Raw genomic sequence first — 16,902 nt, forward strand, 5'->3', positions numbered from 1 at the left:
GGTGGCAGAGAGGGCCAGTATGCTAGCGCAGAGAGCCTAACTACGCTCTCTGCGCTAGAAGAGCCGAATTTCCGATTTGAAAACCGGAAATTCAGCTCTTAAAGTACCAGGAGCGGCATTTTTGCTGCCCCTGGTACCTAGTGGGGCGCTGCTGCCTCAGGCGACAGCCTCAACTCGCCTCATTGGCGAATCGCCCCTGGTTACCATAACATAATAAATATCTGAATGAAAATCATGGAATATAAGTGTGATTTAAGCAAGCACATTTTAAATGAGCACCAAAAGACACACTTTTGCACCTCTCTATAGTGTCAAAATCACAAATTCAATAAAGTCATCATTGCCTAAATGTCTGCTGAGGTCATGAGGCATTTCAATTAAATGCCTTTTGTGGCAGTTTGCTGATTTTAGCAAAAAGTGTCTGTATTATGTTTGCTTCAGGGGTCACCACCAATACAAGAGCAGCACATCTGGGCATTTTGCAATGCTAATGCAGTTTGCTCACTCATATCAAGCCATTGCCAAATCATTTCTCATCATCTAAAGTGATAAGATTATTTAAGTGATAACTGACACGTGCAAATTAATGGCAGTGCTGGCCTCCTGACAAGAAACAGCTAATTTGTTTTACCAGTTGGGGCTCAGGCAAGGTGCAAATGGTAAAAATTTAATTTTGCAGACCTGATTACATTACCACTTGTGCTTAACCTTTTGTAAATGAGCCATATGCCTGCAATGACCTATTTTGTGTTGCCATATTTACTGTATATAAATATGAAAACATACATGTACACCACCTTGTCAGAAAATAGTTGCCCTCCGAGAATTTTCTTGATAGGCTGGTTTTTAAATATAGTCAATTCTGTTGTTATATATTCGCACATAAAAACTGGGTAGTTCCATCTACAGATTAATGTTTATGAGTTCAAAGAGAGGGAAATTCAAATTGGAGCTAAATCTAAACTCATCCTCTGCACCAGCAGTTTTCCATCTATGCAGCCAATTTGGTGATAAAGAACACGTTTTATGTCCTAGTTTGTTTTTATGAATATACTCCTATAGGGTGACTGATTTCATAGTGCTTTCATATATCTGTTTTTATTGAGTGAAAGGGCTATGAGCAAATAGAATAAAGGGCGATTAAAAAAACCTCATACTGCAGAATGGCTCTGACCTCCGATGCCTCCAATGGCCATCTACTGAAGTGAATTCCTCATTGCACAGGAACTCGTCAATCTTTTTTTTTTTAATTTTTTTTTAAATAGGTGTGGTTTAAGGTACTTTTAATTATTAGTCAAATATAGTAAATCTTGTCATCTTTCCAAATGCCAAATAAAGGATTTTCACCATTAGGAAAGGCAAAACAATTCATACAACTATTGCAACCTTAGTTATAAAAATCTAGGAGCTGCAACGTACAACAGTCACACTGGTGTAAGTTTGATATCTTTTATGTACTGAGTGCATTAATGTGGTTTACCGAGGAAGTGACTGATTGATACACATATGGCTACATTGAGATTGTAAAGTGCTACACAGGCTTACAGAGCCTCACCGTCCATAAATATCAAAGCAGTTGTAGTCTGAAAAGCTGTGATGAACTGCATTGGTCTAGAAGGAGTTAAAGCATTTGCAGCTTTCATAGTACCACACAAAAAGTGTTGAGAAGAAAGGTTAATAGGCACTGTATCTTGGGAATATGAGTAATGCTCATAAGCTATTTTTCTGAAAGATTCCCTCGTCCGTAATGATTCGCTTCCCATAACCTCTTCGCAATTTTCATTTCATCTTATAATGACTTTTTAACTAATATTGATTGGGTTGCATTAATTACGTTTTTGCCTTTGTCTTGTTCAGTTTTCATGTTTTAGTAAAATCATGTATAGTGATACTGTGTATTGTATATGTCATAGTATCTGCCCTTAATAATTCCTCAAAGTGGCAGGCATTCCCTCCGATGACCCCTTGGAATTATAGTGCAGACAGCTGTCAGAGACACAGTATACAGTCATTTCAGACTCCTGTTCTCTAGACCTGTAGCTTATCTGAAGATGAGCCTATGGAACCTAATTTTAAATAGAGTAATTTTGTATTTTAATCAGGGAAGAAGCCTTAAAAGCTACCCTACTGAAGTCTTACGGAACATATCATTAAAACAACACTAATGAGGTCAAACACAAGGCCTTGTAGTTGGAACATTAAACTAAAGACATAACAGAAACATTACTAAGCAAAAATAATTGGGGTCATATTGCAGTACTGTAATACCCCTTTAAACAGCTTTGTTTATCACTGTAAGAAGAATCTGTGCCTCCTGTATAGAGTGCAGAGGAATTCCACCACTGACAAGCAATGCACTCTAACATTCATCTGGCTCAACTTGTTACTTCATTATACTGTATGTGTCCTTGAGGAGGAGCATTGCCCAAAATGTGTGTACAAGTCAAGATGCTGCAACCCCTGGTCAGGGTTATTGGCTACAATCTGCATAATCACCCTAAGGATAGATAGATAGACAGAGAGAGAGAGAGAGAGAGAGAGAGAGCTAACTAGCTAGACACTATAGATAGATAAATGTACTGTTGGTTCGAGTTTAGCATAGTGAATAAAATCATCATGTTTGTAATATTTCGAGATATTATTTAAAGTTTTTCTTGGGGTTCCAGGCTAAGCACAATTATTTTTGGAGATTTTAAGTGTGTCATTTTGGATTTTCCATTTGCATAATAACAAAATGAGGTCAGGGCTGCTCTCAAGATACAAGTTTTATAGCATCTAGCTACATGTTTGACATGCACAGAACATGGTTTATACTGAAACATTCTGATGGTAAAATAAAAGCATTGTACAGAGACAAGATAACGAAATACAGAAGATAAATAGAATGCATTCTGAGCACTATACATTTTGACTTTAGTGGACTTTGTTTTTGTGTAACACCATATGCTTCTCATTTTGCATTAGTTCCATGTCAAAAAGCAATTAACCCTTTCAGCAAGAGAATGAATGACATTCTAATGTTAACTGATATCTCCGAGTTAAAGGGGAATCTAGCAAACGGGCATTTTATCAACTGTGACAGTCTTTTGTTCTCTGTGAATGGGTTTTCAAACTGTCCCAATGTGACAAATGTCCCGCGGGAATGAAGAAACACTTATGGTTTTGAAGACATTTGGCAGCAGCTCTGGAATTGAATTTAATTTAGAGGTCTGCAGAGACAGGCTTCCTGGTTCAGGGTGAGCAGCAAGCACTATGGAACACAAAAGCATTGTTCTATCTCTCTTACGCCAGTTTTAACCCTGCTTGCAAATGCAACAACTGAATGAAAGGAAGACAACTGGTGTGTGCCTGTGTATGTTTTTTTCTGCAATGCAGGATACCAAAGTTAGGCAGCTCACTGTTGTTTTACAATAACATATTCAGGCAACAGGCTCATTGCATAAAATGATTCAAAACATCATGTTGCATTCATACCTTGAGTAGTCTGACTGAAGGGAGAAAGGCAGCGTGGCAGAGCTTTCGAATGGTCCAGTTTAGAGGCCGAGGAGCATCACTTTGACTCATGACCCTTTATAACATTCCAGTGGAAAAAAATTAATCTCAGACCTTCTGGAGACCTCTAAAGATCCAAACAGCCCTTGCGAATCTGGCATCCCATATTCATTAAGCCCAAACCGGCTTTATAACAATTCCATACTGGTGATGCTCCCTGGAACTTAAAGGCTAGAAGAGTGGATTTGCTCTAGCTCCTGATCCTTCTTTAAAAAAATATCAGCATCCTCTCTTGGAGCAGCAGTGCTCATGCATACTAAATGTAGCTGAATGCAAGCAATCAGCCTGCTGCTCAGGGGAGGGTAGGACCATTTTAAAGGAAAGGGGCAGCCCTTCATGAACACATCTACCTCTCTCTCTGTTTCTCTGTCTTCCTCCTTCTCCCCCCCCCTCCTCCTCTTCTTCCACTTACACATCCTGTGCTTTCTCACTACCACCACATGGTATGTCACTGGATGCCTGATGATACTCTCTGCATTGCTCTTTATTTGCTTGACAAGCTTCTAGTTGCTTTGAAGTTAGGTGAAGACCTAATTAAGATGTTCTCTGCATTACATTAACCCATATAATAGAAGGAAAATATATCATAGCTGTCGTTAACTGTTTTCCACAACGTATGTATGTGTATTTTTAATGCAGCTTGAAACAATCAACCTTTACTGATATGTAGTTATGGGCGAATCTGTCCTGTTTCGCTGAATAATTCACGAAACAGCGAAAAAATTCACAAAATGGCGAAAATTCACGTAATGCATTGAAGTCAACGGGTGTCAAAATAATTTTGACGCACGACAATTTTTGACACGAGCAAGAATTTTTTTACACATGACTGTTTTGTCCAAATGCATAAAAGTCAATGGGCATCCGAATCATTTTGATGCTCGCCAATTTTTATACGCTCGCCAATTTTGATGCAGAACTATTTGCCTGCCGAATTTAAATTAATAGAAATTGTGTCCACTGATGGTACATATTACTAATAAACATGGAATTCAAGACAATGGCGCTTGATAAATTAAACACATGAATATGGACTAAGGATGAAGTGAAGAAAAGGCAAAGGATGAGGATGAAGGAAGTTATGGTTATATAATACCCCATAAACTAAGCAAAATAAAAGTTAAATGGTGGTGGAGGTCTAACCATTTCTGGCCTCCTTAGTTTAGTACTACAGTCCTGTTAAATGTTCTGCTTAGTTCCATAAGAAAAGAGAGAGGACTAGAATCAAAGAAAGACTGGTGCTAGGGTCACCTTCTCGAATGCAGCAGAGACAGCATGGGCCTTTGGAAGTCTAGCTTCTCACACAGTATAGCTGCAACAGTAATTGCTGTATAACATGTTGAGATGTGTATACTGGAAAGTATATTCCATTTAAAACCAAAAAAATACTCTCTAGTTTGAAAGGAAATGCTTTTCAATGGATTATGGTTAGTATTTTATAATGAGCTGATATTTTTTCTTTTTTTCCTATACCTGAGATTGTTGTTTTTAAAGAGTTTTTTTTCTTAATTGCTCTTCCATATTGAATCACTGTATAAATAAATAAATAAGACAGAATCAAAATCAAAATAAAAAAAATATATGCACCACTCTGTCTGTTCCTACACTGGTCTTGTTATTCTGGTCGTTTTCCAGTGCAGGTGCCAATGTTATGACCCATTTATTGCAATAACTCATTTAGCTTGTTGCTCATATGTTCTTCAGAATTACCTTTATGCCCTTGTGAAAAAAGGAAAATGTTCAAAACATACGTTGTACATTTGGTTAGCACTGCTAACAAAGTGTTTGCTTATCTGGTTGTTGAATAACCTGCACATTTCCATGATAATAGGTAAACATCTGGGTCATTGGTTCCCAACTTAGTGCTCAGGCACCCCTGAACATACAATAAATGAAAATCATAATCATATCAATCACCCTGTTATAGTTCTAAACAATAATACTTAAACCCAGCATTTTACTTCATTTTTCTTTAGAGTGGGCCCTCCACCCACTGTACTGGGCCCCTTAGGGGTGCAAGCACCACACATTGGGAACCATTGATCAAGAATATCATAATTGTATTACTCTAGCAAAATGGGCCTTGACCCTAAAGCTGTCAACAGCAGACAGCTTTAAAATAAATAAGAGCAGGAGAGAACTGTACAGAGTGGCATCATAAGACACTGTATATGTTGGTCAATTAACTATGTTGGCCAACACAGCAGCTCATAGCTACTGCATAAAAAGCATCATTTAAAGCAGTGTAAAACTGCTAATATCTAAAAAATGAAAAGGCATAGAAAACAAATGTAAATTGCAAAAGTGCTTAGAAAAACATTCTAACAATTCGATATTTCCTACTTTGCAAGGTATCATTATACATATCTTGTACTAACCAATAAGGGTTTATAATGTAAATGGTATAATGTAAATGTGTCATTGCTATATAAATAACAGATAATTATCCTTTAGAAGAGAATATCATTAAAAGTAATAACCCAGCTGGTTTATTATAGTGATTTATTTTCTTTCCGTTATGCTTAAATGGTTCATGTGACCACTGATCACTTTAATTTGTTTTCATAATTTAGAACCTTAAAATATTATTGGGCTATTATTTATAGTTTTTATAGTTCTACAGATAAACATGGGTAATGGTACTACATTGCCATTTATTGTTGGTTATGAATATAATCTAAATCTAAATCTTGTGCCTTGCAGTTGTGTGAATGTTATATGATATTAAGCACTATATTAAGGCCTTTTTAAATGTCTAAGAATTGTCATCTAAATTATAAAGGTTTAGGGATGGACTACATCATTTCTTTCACATGCCTATCTGGATGAATTGCATTACTACATAATTTGAATTTTTTGACTTTACACCCTGCAGGGCATTATTCATAATACCTTACTTTCTACTGAGCCTCACTTAGGGTTCGGATCATGACACTTATTTAGATGCGTCTCATTGTCTTCCCCCAACCCTCAAAATATATCAAAAGGGCCATAGTGAAGTATCTATCATGGCACATGTATGTCTGCAATGCAGGTGACAGCTCCAGGGTTCCCTCACCCTTGGTTTCAATTGGTGCAGTTTAGGTGTGAATAAAGCAGAGGGTGCACACGTCACTTGCATGTTAAACACCAGCAACCAGCAAACACCATAAAAGATGCCAGGCAGACTTTACAAAATATTCAGTGCAACTGTACACAATTTGCAGGACACACAAGGTTACATTAATTTTGGCAAATTGGAGGTAGGTAGGTTCAGTGCAATTGCATCAGAATTCTGGGAAGGAATGGTGCATTGTGGGGGAATAAACATGCTGAATGGTGGGAAAAAATATGGCATTTGAATTTGCACTATGCAGACATTCATGTCCTCATGTGTGTTGGATATTTTTGGAAATGCTTACAGATATCAGATCATTATTAGATTCTGTTTCTTTGCACTTTTGACAGGTTTGTCCAAAACGAAATATAATAGGGCTCATTTACAAACCCTCAGGGGTGCAAGTGCAAAATTGCAAAGGGTTAGTTATGTGCAGGCCGACCCAAAGCCCTCGGGATCCGGCGCTCAATGCATATAGTAGTGCCAGGAGATTATGCCTGGTTTAACTCTGATGTTGAGGGTGCTGCTATGTGCTATGCCTCATGCCAATCATTACCGATTTGCAACTAAGCAGTAATGGAGAGCATTATATATGCTCTATATTGAATACATACTGCTAAAAAAGGTATAGCATCATTTAGATATTGATACCTATGATCTGGTAGTATAAGATAGTGGTCCAACTGCACAGGGTCTCTATATACCCAGTTACTTCCTTGCCAACACATACAAATCACTTGCATATAAAAAATCACGTGCTTGATATCAATGTGGTTCCAAACTAGCTCTCCCATATTGGTAAATCACATGTAAATTTCAGTACATGCGCTTAGCAGGCACCTTAAATTATGCTGAAATTCTGGAAAATAATACAATGTAGGCAAAAACTTGTCCATTTGCATTCATTTTTGTACTTAGCATATTGCACTTGCATCAGTAAATGATCCTTGCAGAGAATAAAAAAAAAAGATTTTTGTAATCTAAAATGTGTATTTCCTCTCCCTTATACAGTATTTAATACATCACAATTGCAATGGATAATTCCTAAGTGCAATAATTAGTTTATATTCACAGGTCACCTCTTAACTTCTGATTCTAACATTTGATTAAAACCAGGCTGGAACAGTGGAGATTGCAGTACGATGTCTGGGAGAAGCTGATGATATGACTTCCAAAAGGTAATTATGGGAATAATGAAAAGGCCGGTATTGGAATTTTAATGCATAGATAATTTACCATGCATTTTTCATATTTAACCCTGTCATCTCTGCAAGGTTAAACTTTAAGTGCTACAAATATTGTATTGAATGACATACTGATGTTATTTAATAGTACTAAACTGTAAAACTCAATACAAATTACATGTTTAAGTGGGACAACTCCATAAGTTGTTAGGTTCACAACAAATTTATGACAACAATCTCAGCATGCTTGTATACATAGCAACCTGCATTTTCTGGGCTGTAGTCAGGACTTGTGTTTCAACATAGCTCTCGTCCATTCCTCTCAAAATATACAACTAGATTAGAACTAGATGATATAATTTACTTCCCTTGGATCTTTCTTTTTTATATTATATTGTATATTCACCGCACTCAAAGTAGAAGTCAGCAAACAGTATAAAATGCTTGGAACTAAGCCCTGTCAAGTGCCAGAGATGACCTCTTCGGGAAGTGCTTGCTGTCAATACGTAATGCTGTTAATAGGTAATGCTAGGTAAGTTTATTGGAGAACAAAGAGTTAAAAAGTAAAGACATGATTAGATATAGAGAAGTGCTTCTTCATTAGATCCCTTGATTTCCCTTGAGCACAATATACAGACTACAGTACATAAATTGGCTCATTAAGTCGTCATCATGAGTCCTAGGGACTATGGAGTGTGAGTGCCACTGGTGTAGGGACCAGTGTGAATGATTTCCCAAAAGCACTGAAGAATACATAAGAGTAGGCTGTCTATAACAAAGTATGGACACATCATTTGTGTGCCTATAGTACACAGAACTTATCTGCATAAATAAATATGAATTGTCTACTCACTGAGATACTTATTATACACATACATACTGTAGATCTCTGACAGAGTAGAACAATGGTTTTATTGGAAAATAAAAATATGTCATGACTGATAGGCTAAAGCTGGCCACAGACGCAAAGATCTGATCGTACCAATCAACATACGATCGGACTTTCCCATTTCCCGACCTGCCACTAACCATTTAGATCAAAGTCTTACCATTCCGATCAAATAAAGTAGTTAAACGACTGATCTCCGCCAGGCTAAAAATGTTGGGAATCAATAAAGATCTTGACATACTAAACCATCCTAAAACAATTGGTAGATAAAATGTAAACATTATCATAAAATCAATTAACCTTTAACTGCAATATGTCCCATGGGAATACAGTGTTGTGATTTGCACAGGTAATAACATAAGTCTCAACTACGTAGCATGTATATACTGCTATCGTTTCACTAAGGGATGCTTAGTTACATAGTTAAGTTGAAAAAAGACTAAAGTTCAACCACTCCAAATGAAACCCAGCATACATATGCAACACCTATTTGGGCTGCATAGCACACAAATAGTTAAACTGTCCAGCTAGCAGTAGAAGCATGGTTTACACTGCGACTTACACAACAGGGTCAGGGCCTTCGCCATGTGGAAGTGTTCCCTCTATGGTGTAGTGCAACTACATCCCCCAGGCTACTGTGCATACAACAAAAGACGGGCGCCAGGAGGTTCTTGCAGTAAAACAGAAACGGTTTATTGACTATGCACAAGGCAAGTGACCACAGGTTTAGTAGTCACGCAGGAGCTGAGGCAATAGCACATTTCTCACACAGAGCTGCAGGCATTAGGCATTTCTCACAGAGGAAAGATCTCCATTAGGCATTTGCAGAATTCACACACATTCCCTCCTGGAAGTTGTCAGGCAAGCAGCTTCTACCCTACAGTCCCTCTTCACTGAGGTCCCTGACTGGAGTCAGCACACAGAGCCTCTGGGAAGCTACTTCCTTACTGCAAATCCTTGTTGGAGCTTCAGCTGCTCTTTCTGTCTCACCTCTCTGCCTTTCTCTCCTAGAGAGACTATGACAAGTCTGCCCTAGTGTAACTATTCCTCATTCACGGGGTTACCTGGTCCCCGACTTCTTCTCCAAAGCACATGGGCCTTTCTGGGCCTAGCTGTACCCAGGCTTCCCTGAGCACACCCAGCTGGATCACCATCCACAGGCCAAAGAGGAAGTGGCCACTCCCTACACACACTATATAGCAGTGTAGCAGGGGAGTGTCATTCTTTCCTGGCAGATCACTCTAAGAAAAAGGTGGGGGCCTTAAAGCTGCAGGGCAGATTAACCCATAGGGGCCCCTACACATACTTACATACATCCACTGAAACTATATATACTGTACCAATATCTATATTAATTGTAGATTTTAGTATCACTATAACCCTAGATATTATGCCTGCCCTAGAAATCATCCAAACCTGTCTTTAAGGCATTAACTGAATCAGCCATCACAACATCATCTGCCAGTGCATTCCACATTCCTCACTGTCCTGACTGTGAAGAATCCCCTACGTTGCTTCAAATGAAAGTTCTTTTCTTCTAGTCTAGTGGCCTCTGGTGCAGTGATCCATTTTATGGAAAAATAGATATAATGTCCTCTAATGTACTTATAAAGAGTAATCATGTCCCCTCTCTAGCATCTTTTCTTCAGAGAAAACAACCCCAAACTTGACAATATACCCTCATCATTTAAAGAAACAGTTCAGTGTAAAAATAAAAACTGGATAAATAGATAGGCCGTGCAAAATAAAAAATGCTTCTAATATAGTTAGTTAGACAAAAATGTAATGTATAAAGGCTGGAGTAAATGGATGTCTGACAGAACAGAACACTACTTCCTACTTTGCAGCTCTCTAACTTTGAGATAGTCAGTGACTTGAAGGGGGGCCACATGGGACATAATTGTTTAGTGAGCAAAAGTCTAAGTAAATCACATCCACTGCCTTCCCAGAATAATGGTCCCTGCTCACCTTCTCATAAAAGGAAATTTAATTAGTCTGGCAAGTTCTATTACGCATAAAACCATGCTGGCACAAACTCATAGTATCATGATTTGCAATGAAGTCCAGTATCTTATCCCGTAATACCCCTTCAAATAGCTTTCCTACCACTGACATCAAACTAACAGGACTATAGTTTTGAGGCTGAGAACGGGATCCCCTTTTGAATAGAGGCACCACATTAGCAATTGGTCAGTCTCTCTGCACCATGCCAGACCTCAGTGAATCCTGAAAGATTAAGTAAATAGGTTTGGCAATGACAGAGCTAAGCTTGTTTAGTACCCTAGGATGAATACCATCCCATCCCATACCAGTAAATTCCCATCCCAGGCCTTTTTTTTTCTTTACATGTTCTAGTCTCTTTTGAATTTCCTCTTGTGTGAACCATGGATGTTTAGCTGTATTACAGGATATACAGTATATTTGGACAGACAACTTTTTTTTCTAATTTTGGTTCTGTACATTACCACAATGAATTTTAGATGAAACAACTCAGATGCAGACTTTCAGGGGTTTAACTTAGACGGTTGAACAAAAAGATTGCATAAAAATGTGAAGAACTAAGGCCTTTTTTTTAAAACAATCACTTCATTTCAGGGGCTCAAAAGTAATTGGACTAGGGGTTGAAAAGTAATTGGACCATTGACTCAAAGGCTATTTCATGGGCAGGTGTGGGCAATTCCTTTGTTATGTCATTATCAATGAAGCAGATAAAAGCGCTGGAGTTGATTTGAGAGGGGGGTGCTTGTATGTGGAGGTTAGAGTTCTAAATCTTGCTCCAGAAGCGGAAATACACAAAAATTCCATCAGATTTAGAAAGCTCAGAAAAAACAATGCCTAATTTTCCTGGTTAAACTAAAAATACCCCCCAGGAAATGCCCCTTAAATGAGAAAGCATAAAATGTTCAAAAAACATCTGCAAACGAAATTTCTGCTGGCACTTAAAGGGTTAATATGTATAAGCGTCTTGCATATTTTTACATCCCAGGTGTATAACTTATATTTATCGACAAGTAATCTCAATCACCAATTGCTAGTTTGTCAAGATCCTGCCCCAAGGGTGCCACGTCCTAGATGAAGTTACTATAATTGGGCTGCATAGTTTGGTGTTATCTGCAACAGTTAAATAAAAGTGGACCCCTACAATGCCCACATGGGGGCAAATTCACTAAAGGACGAAGCGCCTAACGCTAGCATTAATTCGCTAGCGTAGCGCATTTTCGTTAATTCACCGATTCACTAACGGACACGCATAAATTTGCTAGTGTTACTTCGCTCCCCTATGCCTGGCGAATTTGCCCAATGGACGTAACTACGCAAATTCACTGACGCGCGCATTTTCTGAACGCTACCTTTTAGCCAGACTTCCTTCGCCACCTCAGACCAGGCGAAAGTGCAATAGAGTAGATAGGGATTGCTTCAAAAAAAGTTAAAAATGTTTCTAAGTCCCAAAAAACGTTGGCGTTTTTTCTTTTTTTATGGGTGATAGGCTGAAAAAGATCGAAATTTTTTTTGGGGCTACCCTCCTTCCCCCCTACATTTCCTAACTCATGGCACCTTAACTATACAGTGGGCACATGTGTAGGGCAAAATAAAAATTTTATTTGCTGTTTTGAAGGTTTCCCAGGTTTTCCATTGTAACTTCAATTTGGCGCCGTATGCAAATTAAGCATCGATAACTTCGCTTTGCTTGTCGAATTAACGCTATTGCAACTTCACAACCTTACGCTTCCCCTGAGTGCAACTTCGGATTTTAGTGAATTTGCGTAGCGCTGGCGAAAATACACCTGTCGAAAGTGCAGCGAAGCGGGCGCTGGTGCAACTACGAATCTTAGTGAATTTGCGCCTAAGACTGATGCAGGTGTGTACAATGCACCAAAATGCACAAAATTGCACAGTATGGTTCTTTTTTAAGTGTGATAGTTAAAGTGAGGGAATTTATGTATGAAATGTTTGAGGGTATGAGCAGTTTTATACTTACTTTGTATTGGACATATAATTCCTAATTTTATTTCTGTGCTTGATCCTTTTTATGCAGGAATATTATGATGACAGTCAAAATATTTACTAAAAGACTCCCAGAGATGGACCATCCTGGTGAGAGGTATTTAAAGCTGAAAATTTCCCTTTTATAGTGGTTTTGCTGTTTGAATTTGCTGGACCAATTTAGCCACATTCAACCAAGATAAAAGGTAATGAAAAAACAGTCTAAAAACTAATACTGAAACTATCTGCAAACTGGGGATGCTGCGAATCAAGAATTCAGTATGGGATTTGGCCAAATCCTTAGTGTCCAAACACACCAGCTCTAAACCCTAAAAATGATGTGACTTTAGAGCATTGTACAGCTTATAATGACATTTTCCTTGTAATGTGAGGACATTTTATATTGAATTTTGTTAAAATGTTAATGTGCAAAATTAGGGATTTATATCATATTTGGTCAAATGCTTTCAAAATGACAAGTCTAAAAATTATGAATTGAATGCAAACTCAATGCAAAAATGTATTACATCTTATTTTTTACTCAGTATTTGAAATCTCTTAGATATTGTAATGCTTGTTCTTTGAATATTTGTTCTTAGTCTTATGCAGATCACTCCATCACTTTGTTAAGCCTTTATATCTTGTCTTCAACAAACAGGGCATTTTATTATTACAGATTTAGAGCATTGCAAATTGTCTCCTACCATCTGGTGTGGGGAATGCCAGGCTAACAATAGTATAATTTATAAACCTATATTTTATTTATGGATTATGAAATATGTTTATCTCATTACCTAACTGAATCCTTCACTATAAACATAACCCAGAAAGTTAAGGGGCACATTTACTAATGGTTGAATATCGAGGGTTAATTAACCCTCGATATTCGACCGACTAAGTAAAATCCTTCGACTTCGAATATCGAAGTCGAAGGATTTACCGCAATTCCTGCGATCGAACGATTGAAGGAAAAATCCTTCGAATCGAACGATTCGAAGGATTTTAATCTATCGATCGAACGATTTTCCTTCGATCAGAAATTTGTTACAAAGCCTTTGGGCACCTTCACCATAGGCTAACATTGATGTTCGGTAGGTTTTAGTTGGCGAAGTAGGGGCTTGAAGTTTTTTTTAAAGAGACAGTACTTCGACTATCGAATGGTCGAATAGTCGAACGATTTTTAGTTCCAATCTTCGAAGTCGTAGTCGAAGGTCGAATTAGCCAATTCGATGGTCGAAGTAGCCAAAAAAACGTTCGAAATTCAAAGTATTTTTTCTTCTATTCATTCACTCGAGCTAAGTAAATGTGCCCCTACGTTTACTTTAAATCTGCATTTTTGCAAGTAGTTTTTAAAAGTAATGAATGCACAATAAAGAGTGTATACTGTATTTTATAATTATGTAGCATACAAGCATAGAAAGGTCTAAGTCATTTATCAAGTGCAGAGGAAGGAGCAAAGTGACATAATCTATTACACCCTGTTTCCTGCTAAATGTCAGATACTTTGGTAAACCTATGTACAATGTGCATCAAACTGTTTAGTGGACCCCTGGCAATCATATTCATTGTGATTTTTCTCGGTTCCTATCACAGTGTGGGATATGCGGAGCAGCAAAATAAAACCTTTGAAGTGATTTTTCAGAAAAAATAGAGAGACATAGTTACCCATTTTGGAATCAGCAGAATGTGTACTCTTTACAAATATATGGTTTTCTGGGGGTAGTAAACCTACTGTTTTTAGGATTTTTTGGCCTTCTAAGGTATGCCATTTTTTGCCTTAGTGCTTTCAAAATTCGGTAATATACTGCTGGGAGTTTTTGCTTTACAGAAGTCCTAAATCTTCCTAAAACTATACATATCTGGTATTGCCACGTTCAAGAGACATGCGACTTTCTAAATCAGTTGGATTTTCATGCGTAAAATGAAACATTTTTTCTGATATAAATTAATATATTGTGAAAAATAAGATTTTTTTTTTTTTGGTATTTATCGCTATAAATATTTTTGCAGATGTGTAAATACATGAAAACGCAGGCAGATTTAGAAAGCTCAGTTTCTCCAGAAAAAAACAATGCATAGTTTTCCTAGGTAAACTATAGGTTTCCCCTCAGAAAATACCCCTAAACTTAGAGAGCACAAAATGTTTCAAAAACGGCTGGCATTTCGTGTAACCAAAATGTGACATTCTGCTAGCATTTAAAGGGTTAAAACAACAGTTCCTAAGCGACTATATATTATTTCATTATGTAATGGCAATGTTATAAATTGAGTACTCTAGCTACTGACTCTACAAGGAGTAGGTCAGAGAAATGACTGATGACTGTATGAAAAGTTTTTTTTATTCTTAATAAATAATAACATTGCTTTCAATGTGACCGTTATTTCGTTTTCACCATGGATACATTCCTGGATTGTATCAGGTAAAATAACTATGGTGTCTTTGGCACCAAGCCCAAGGAAATAAAATAATTAGAACAGCTATTAAAAGTGTCACAAATGTATCTGCCAAAAACATAAAATAAATACTGCTCTTACTAACAATTTTGCAGGTTAATTTTGCAGTTTAATCTAGGTTAATTAAATGTAACAGCATAAAAACAAATCTCTATATGTTATGTATCCAGCATTTTCTTCTCTTCTCTGTCCCTTGGATCCACCTCACTTTTTTCCCTGTGCTCTGATACGGTCAGAATTTATCCCTGTTAGTCCAAAACATTAACCTGTATATTCATAACTCGGTTCACTTTTTATTTGCAACAGAATTTCTTTTCATTTTAAAAAATGCTGAATTGTTTAACTCATCAGATCTACTACAATGCAACTGTCACCAATTAGCAATTAAAACTTAGGTCCCTGGTGAATAATTTATTTGTCTTAGTGCTGTACTCACATAAAATTGCTGCAGTCACTTACTGCCATTAAGATTAAAAATACAACAGAGACACGGAGAATTACATCCAAATATGTAGAGGTACACTCTATCACTTCTGTATGCCCTATAACAGAGGAGCTCTACTTGTGATATTAGCCCTTCAATGATAGAGCAAATTCATAAAATAAAGATAATCAGGGCACAAGTCTTAAGTCACAATCACCGCTAATTTTGCAGGCACACAGTCGCAAATATGGAAGACAGCAAAAAATGCATTTTCAGTTCAAAGCCATGAGAAGCAAATACAGCTTTTTAAGTATATTACTGTATGGTGCTGTCTTGTACATTCGTGATATCTGAAGTTGATAAAAGTGGATACCATGTGATATACACAATTTTGGAAGTTGAAAAGTTTGGTGAATGCTGGCTATTTGTTTGTCTGCAGGCACATAGTCTAGGGGGCACATTTACTTAGTTCGAGTGAAGGAATAGAATAAAAAAAAACTTTGAATTTCGAATGTTTTTTTTGGCTACCTCGACCATCGAATTGGCTACTTCGACCTTCGACATAAAATCGTTCGACTATTCGACCATTCGATAGTCGAAGTACTGTCTCTTTAAAAAAAACTTCTACCCCCTACTTCGGCAAGTAAAACCTACCGAGGTGCAATGTTAGCCTATGGGGAAGGTCCCCATAGGCTTTCTAAGCTTTTTTTGGTCGTAGTAAAATCGTTTGATCGATGGATTAAAATCCTTTGAATCGTTCGATTCGAAGGATTTTTCGTTCGATCAAACTAATTGCAGTAAATCCTTCGACTTCGATATTCGAAGTTGAAGGATTTACCTTCGGCAGTCGAATATCGAGGGTTAATTAACCCTTGACATTCGACCCTATGTAAATCTGCCCCTTAGTATTATAAGAAACTGAAGGAAAAATGTAATTGAATAGGCAACGTGAAAAGTGCTGATTTGGCATCCTTATGGCTGTAATAGAGCAAACTCCACAGGTTCCATGTTAAAAACAGACAAATAGGGCCAAGGCCGTGCACATTTCAGGCAATCCTGCCCTTAATTATAGACCATCATAGGCATAGGTGTGTGATCATAGTGCCACCCTGTGCCAATCCCCAATGGAACTACTTCACATGTGCTAAAGAGTAACCCATGGAAACATGATTGCTTAATAAAAACATGAAAGGTTCATTAGCAGAGTTACAGCCACACTGGGAGCTATACATCCCATAGTGACGGTAGCCAGTTCTGGTCTCGCTATCTCATAAAGTAAAATGTCTCCACCATAAAATAAATAAGTTATAATAAGTTA

At 37.5% G+C, this 16,902-nt stretch overlaps 1 protein-coding gene across 1 annotated transcript in view; it reads right to left on the reverse strand.

The window, feature by feature from the left end:
* Positions 1 to 3,703, reverse strand: part of trpm3.S (transient receptor potential cation channel, subfamily M, member 3 S homeolog) — a 186,209-nt gene extending 182,506 nt beyond the window's left edge. Inside the window, exon 1 of the mRNA XM_018243848.2 lies at positions 3,475 to 3,703. Coding sequence (XP_018099337.1) covers positions 3,475 to 3,564 — 90 coding nt within the window. The 5' untranslated portion in view covers positions 3,565 to 3,703. The remainder of the gene's footprint in view (positions 1 to 3,474) is intronic.
* Positions 3,704 to 16,902: the final 13,199 nt, after the last annotated feature.

This window comes from Xenopus laevis, chromosome 1S (genome assembly GCF_017654675.1).
Source record: "Xenopus laevis strain J_2021 chromosome 1S, Xenopus_laevis_v10.1, whole genome shotgun sequence".
Classification (NCBI taxonomy): Eukaryota; Metazoa; Chordata; class Amphibia; order Anura; family Pipidae; genus Xenopus; species Xenopus laevis.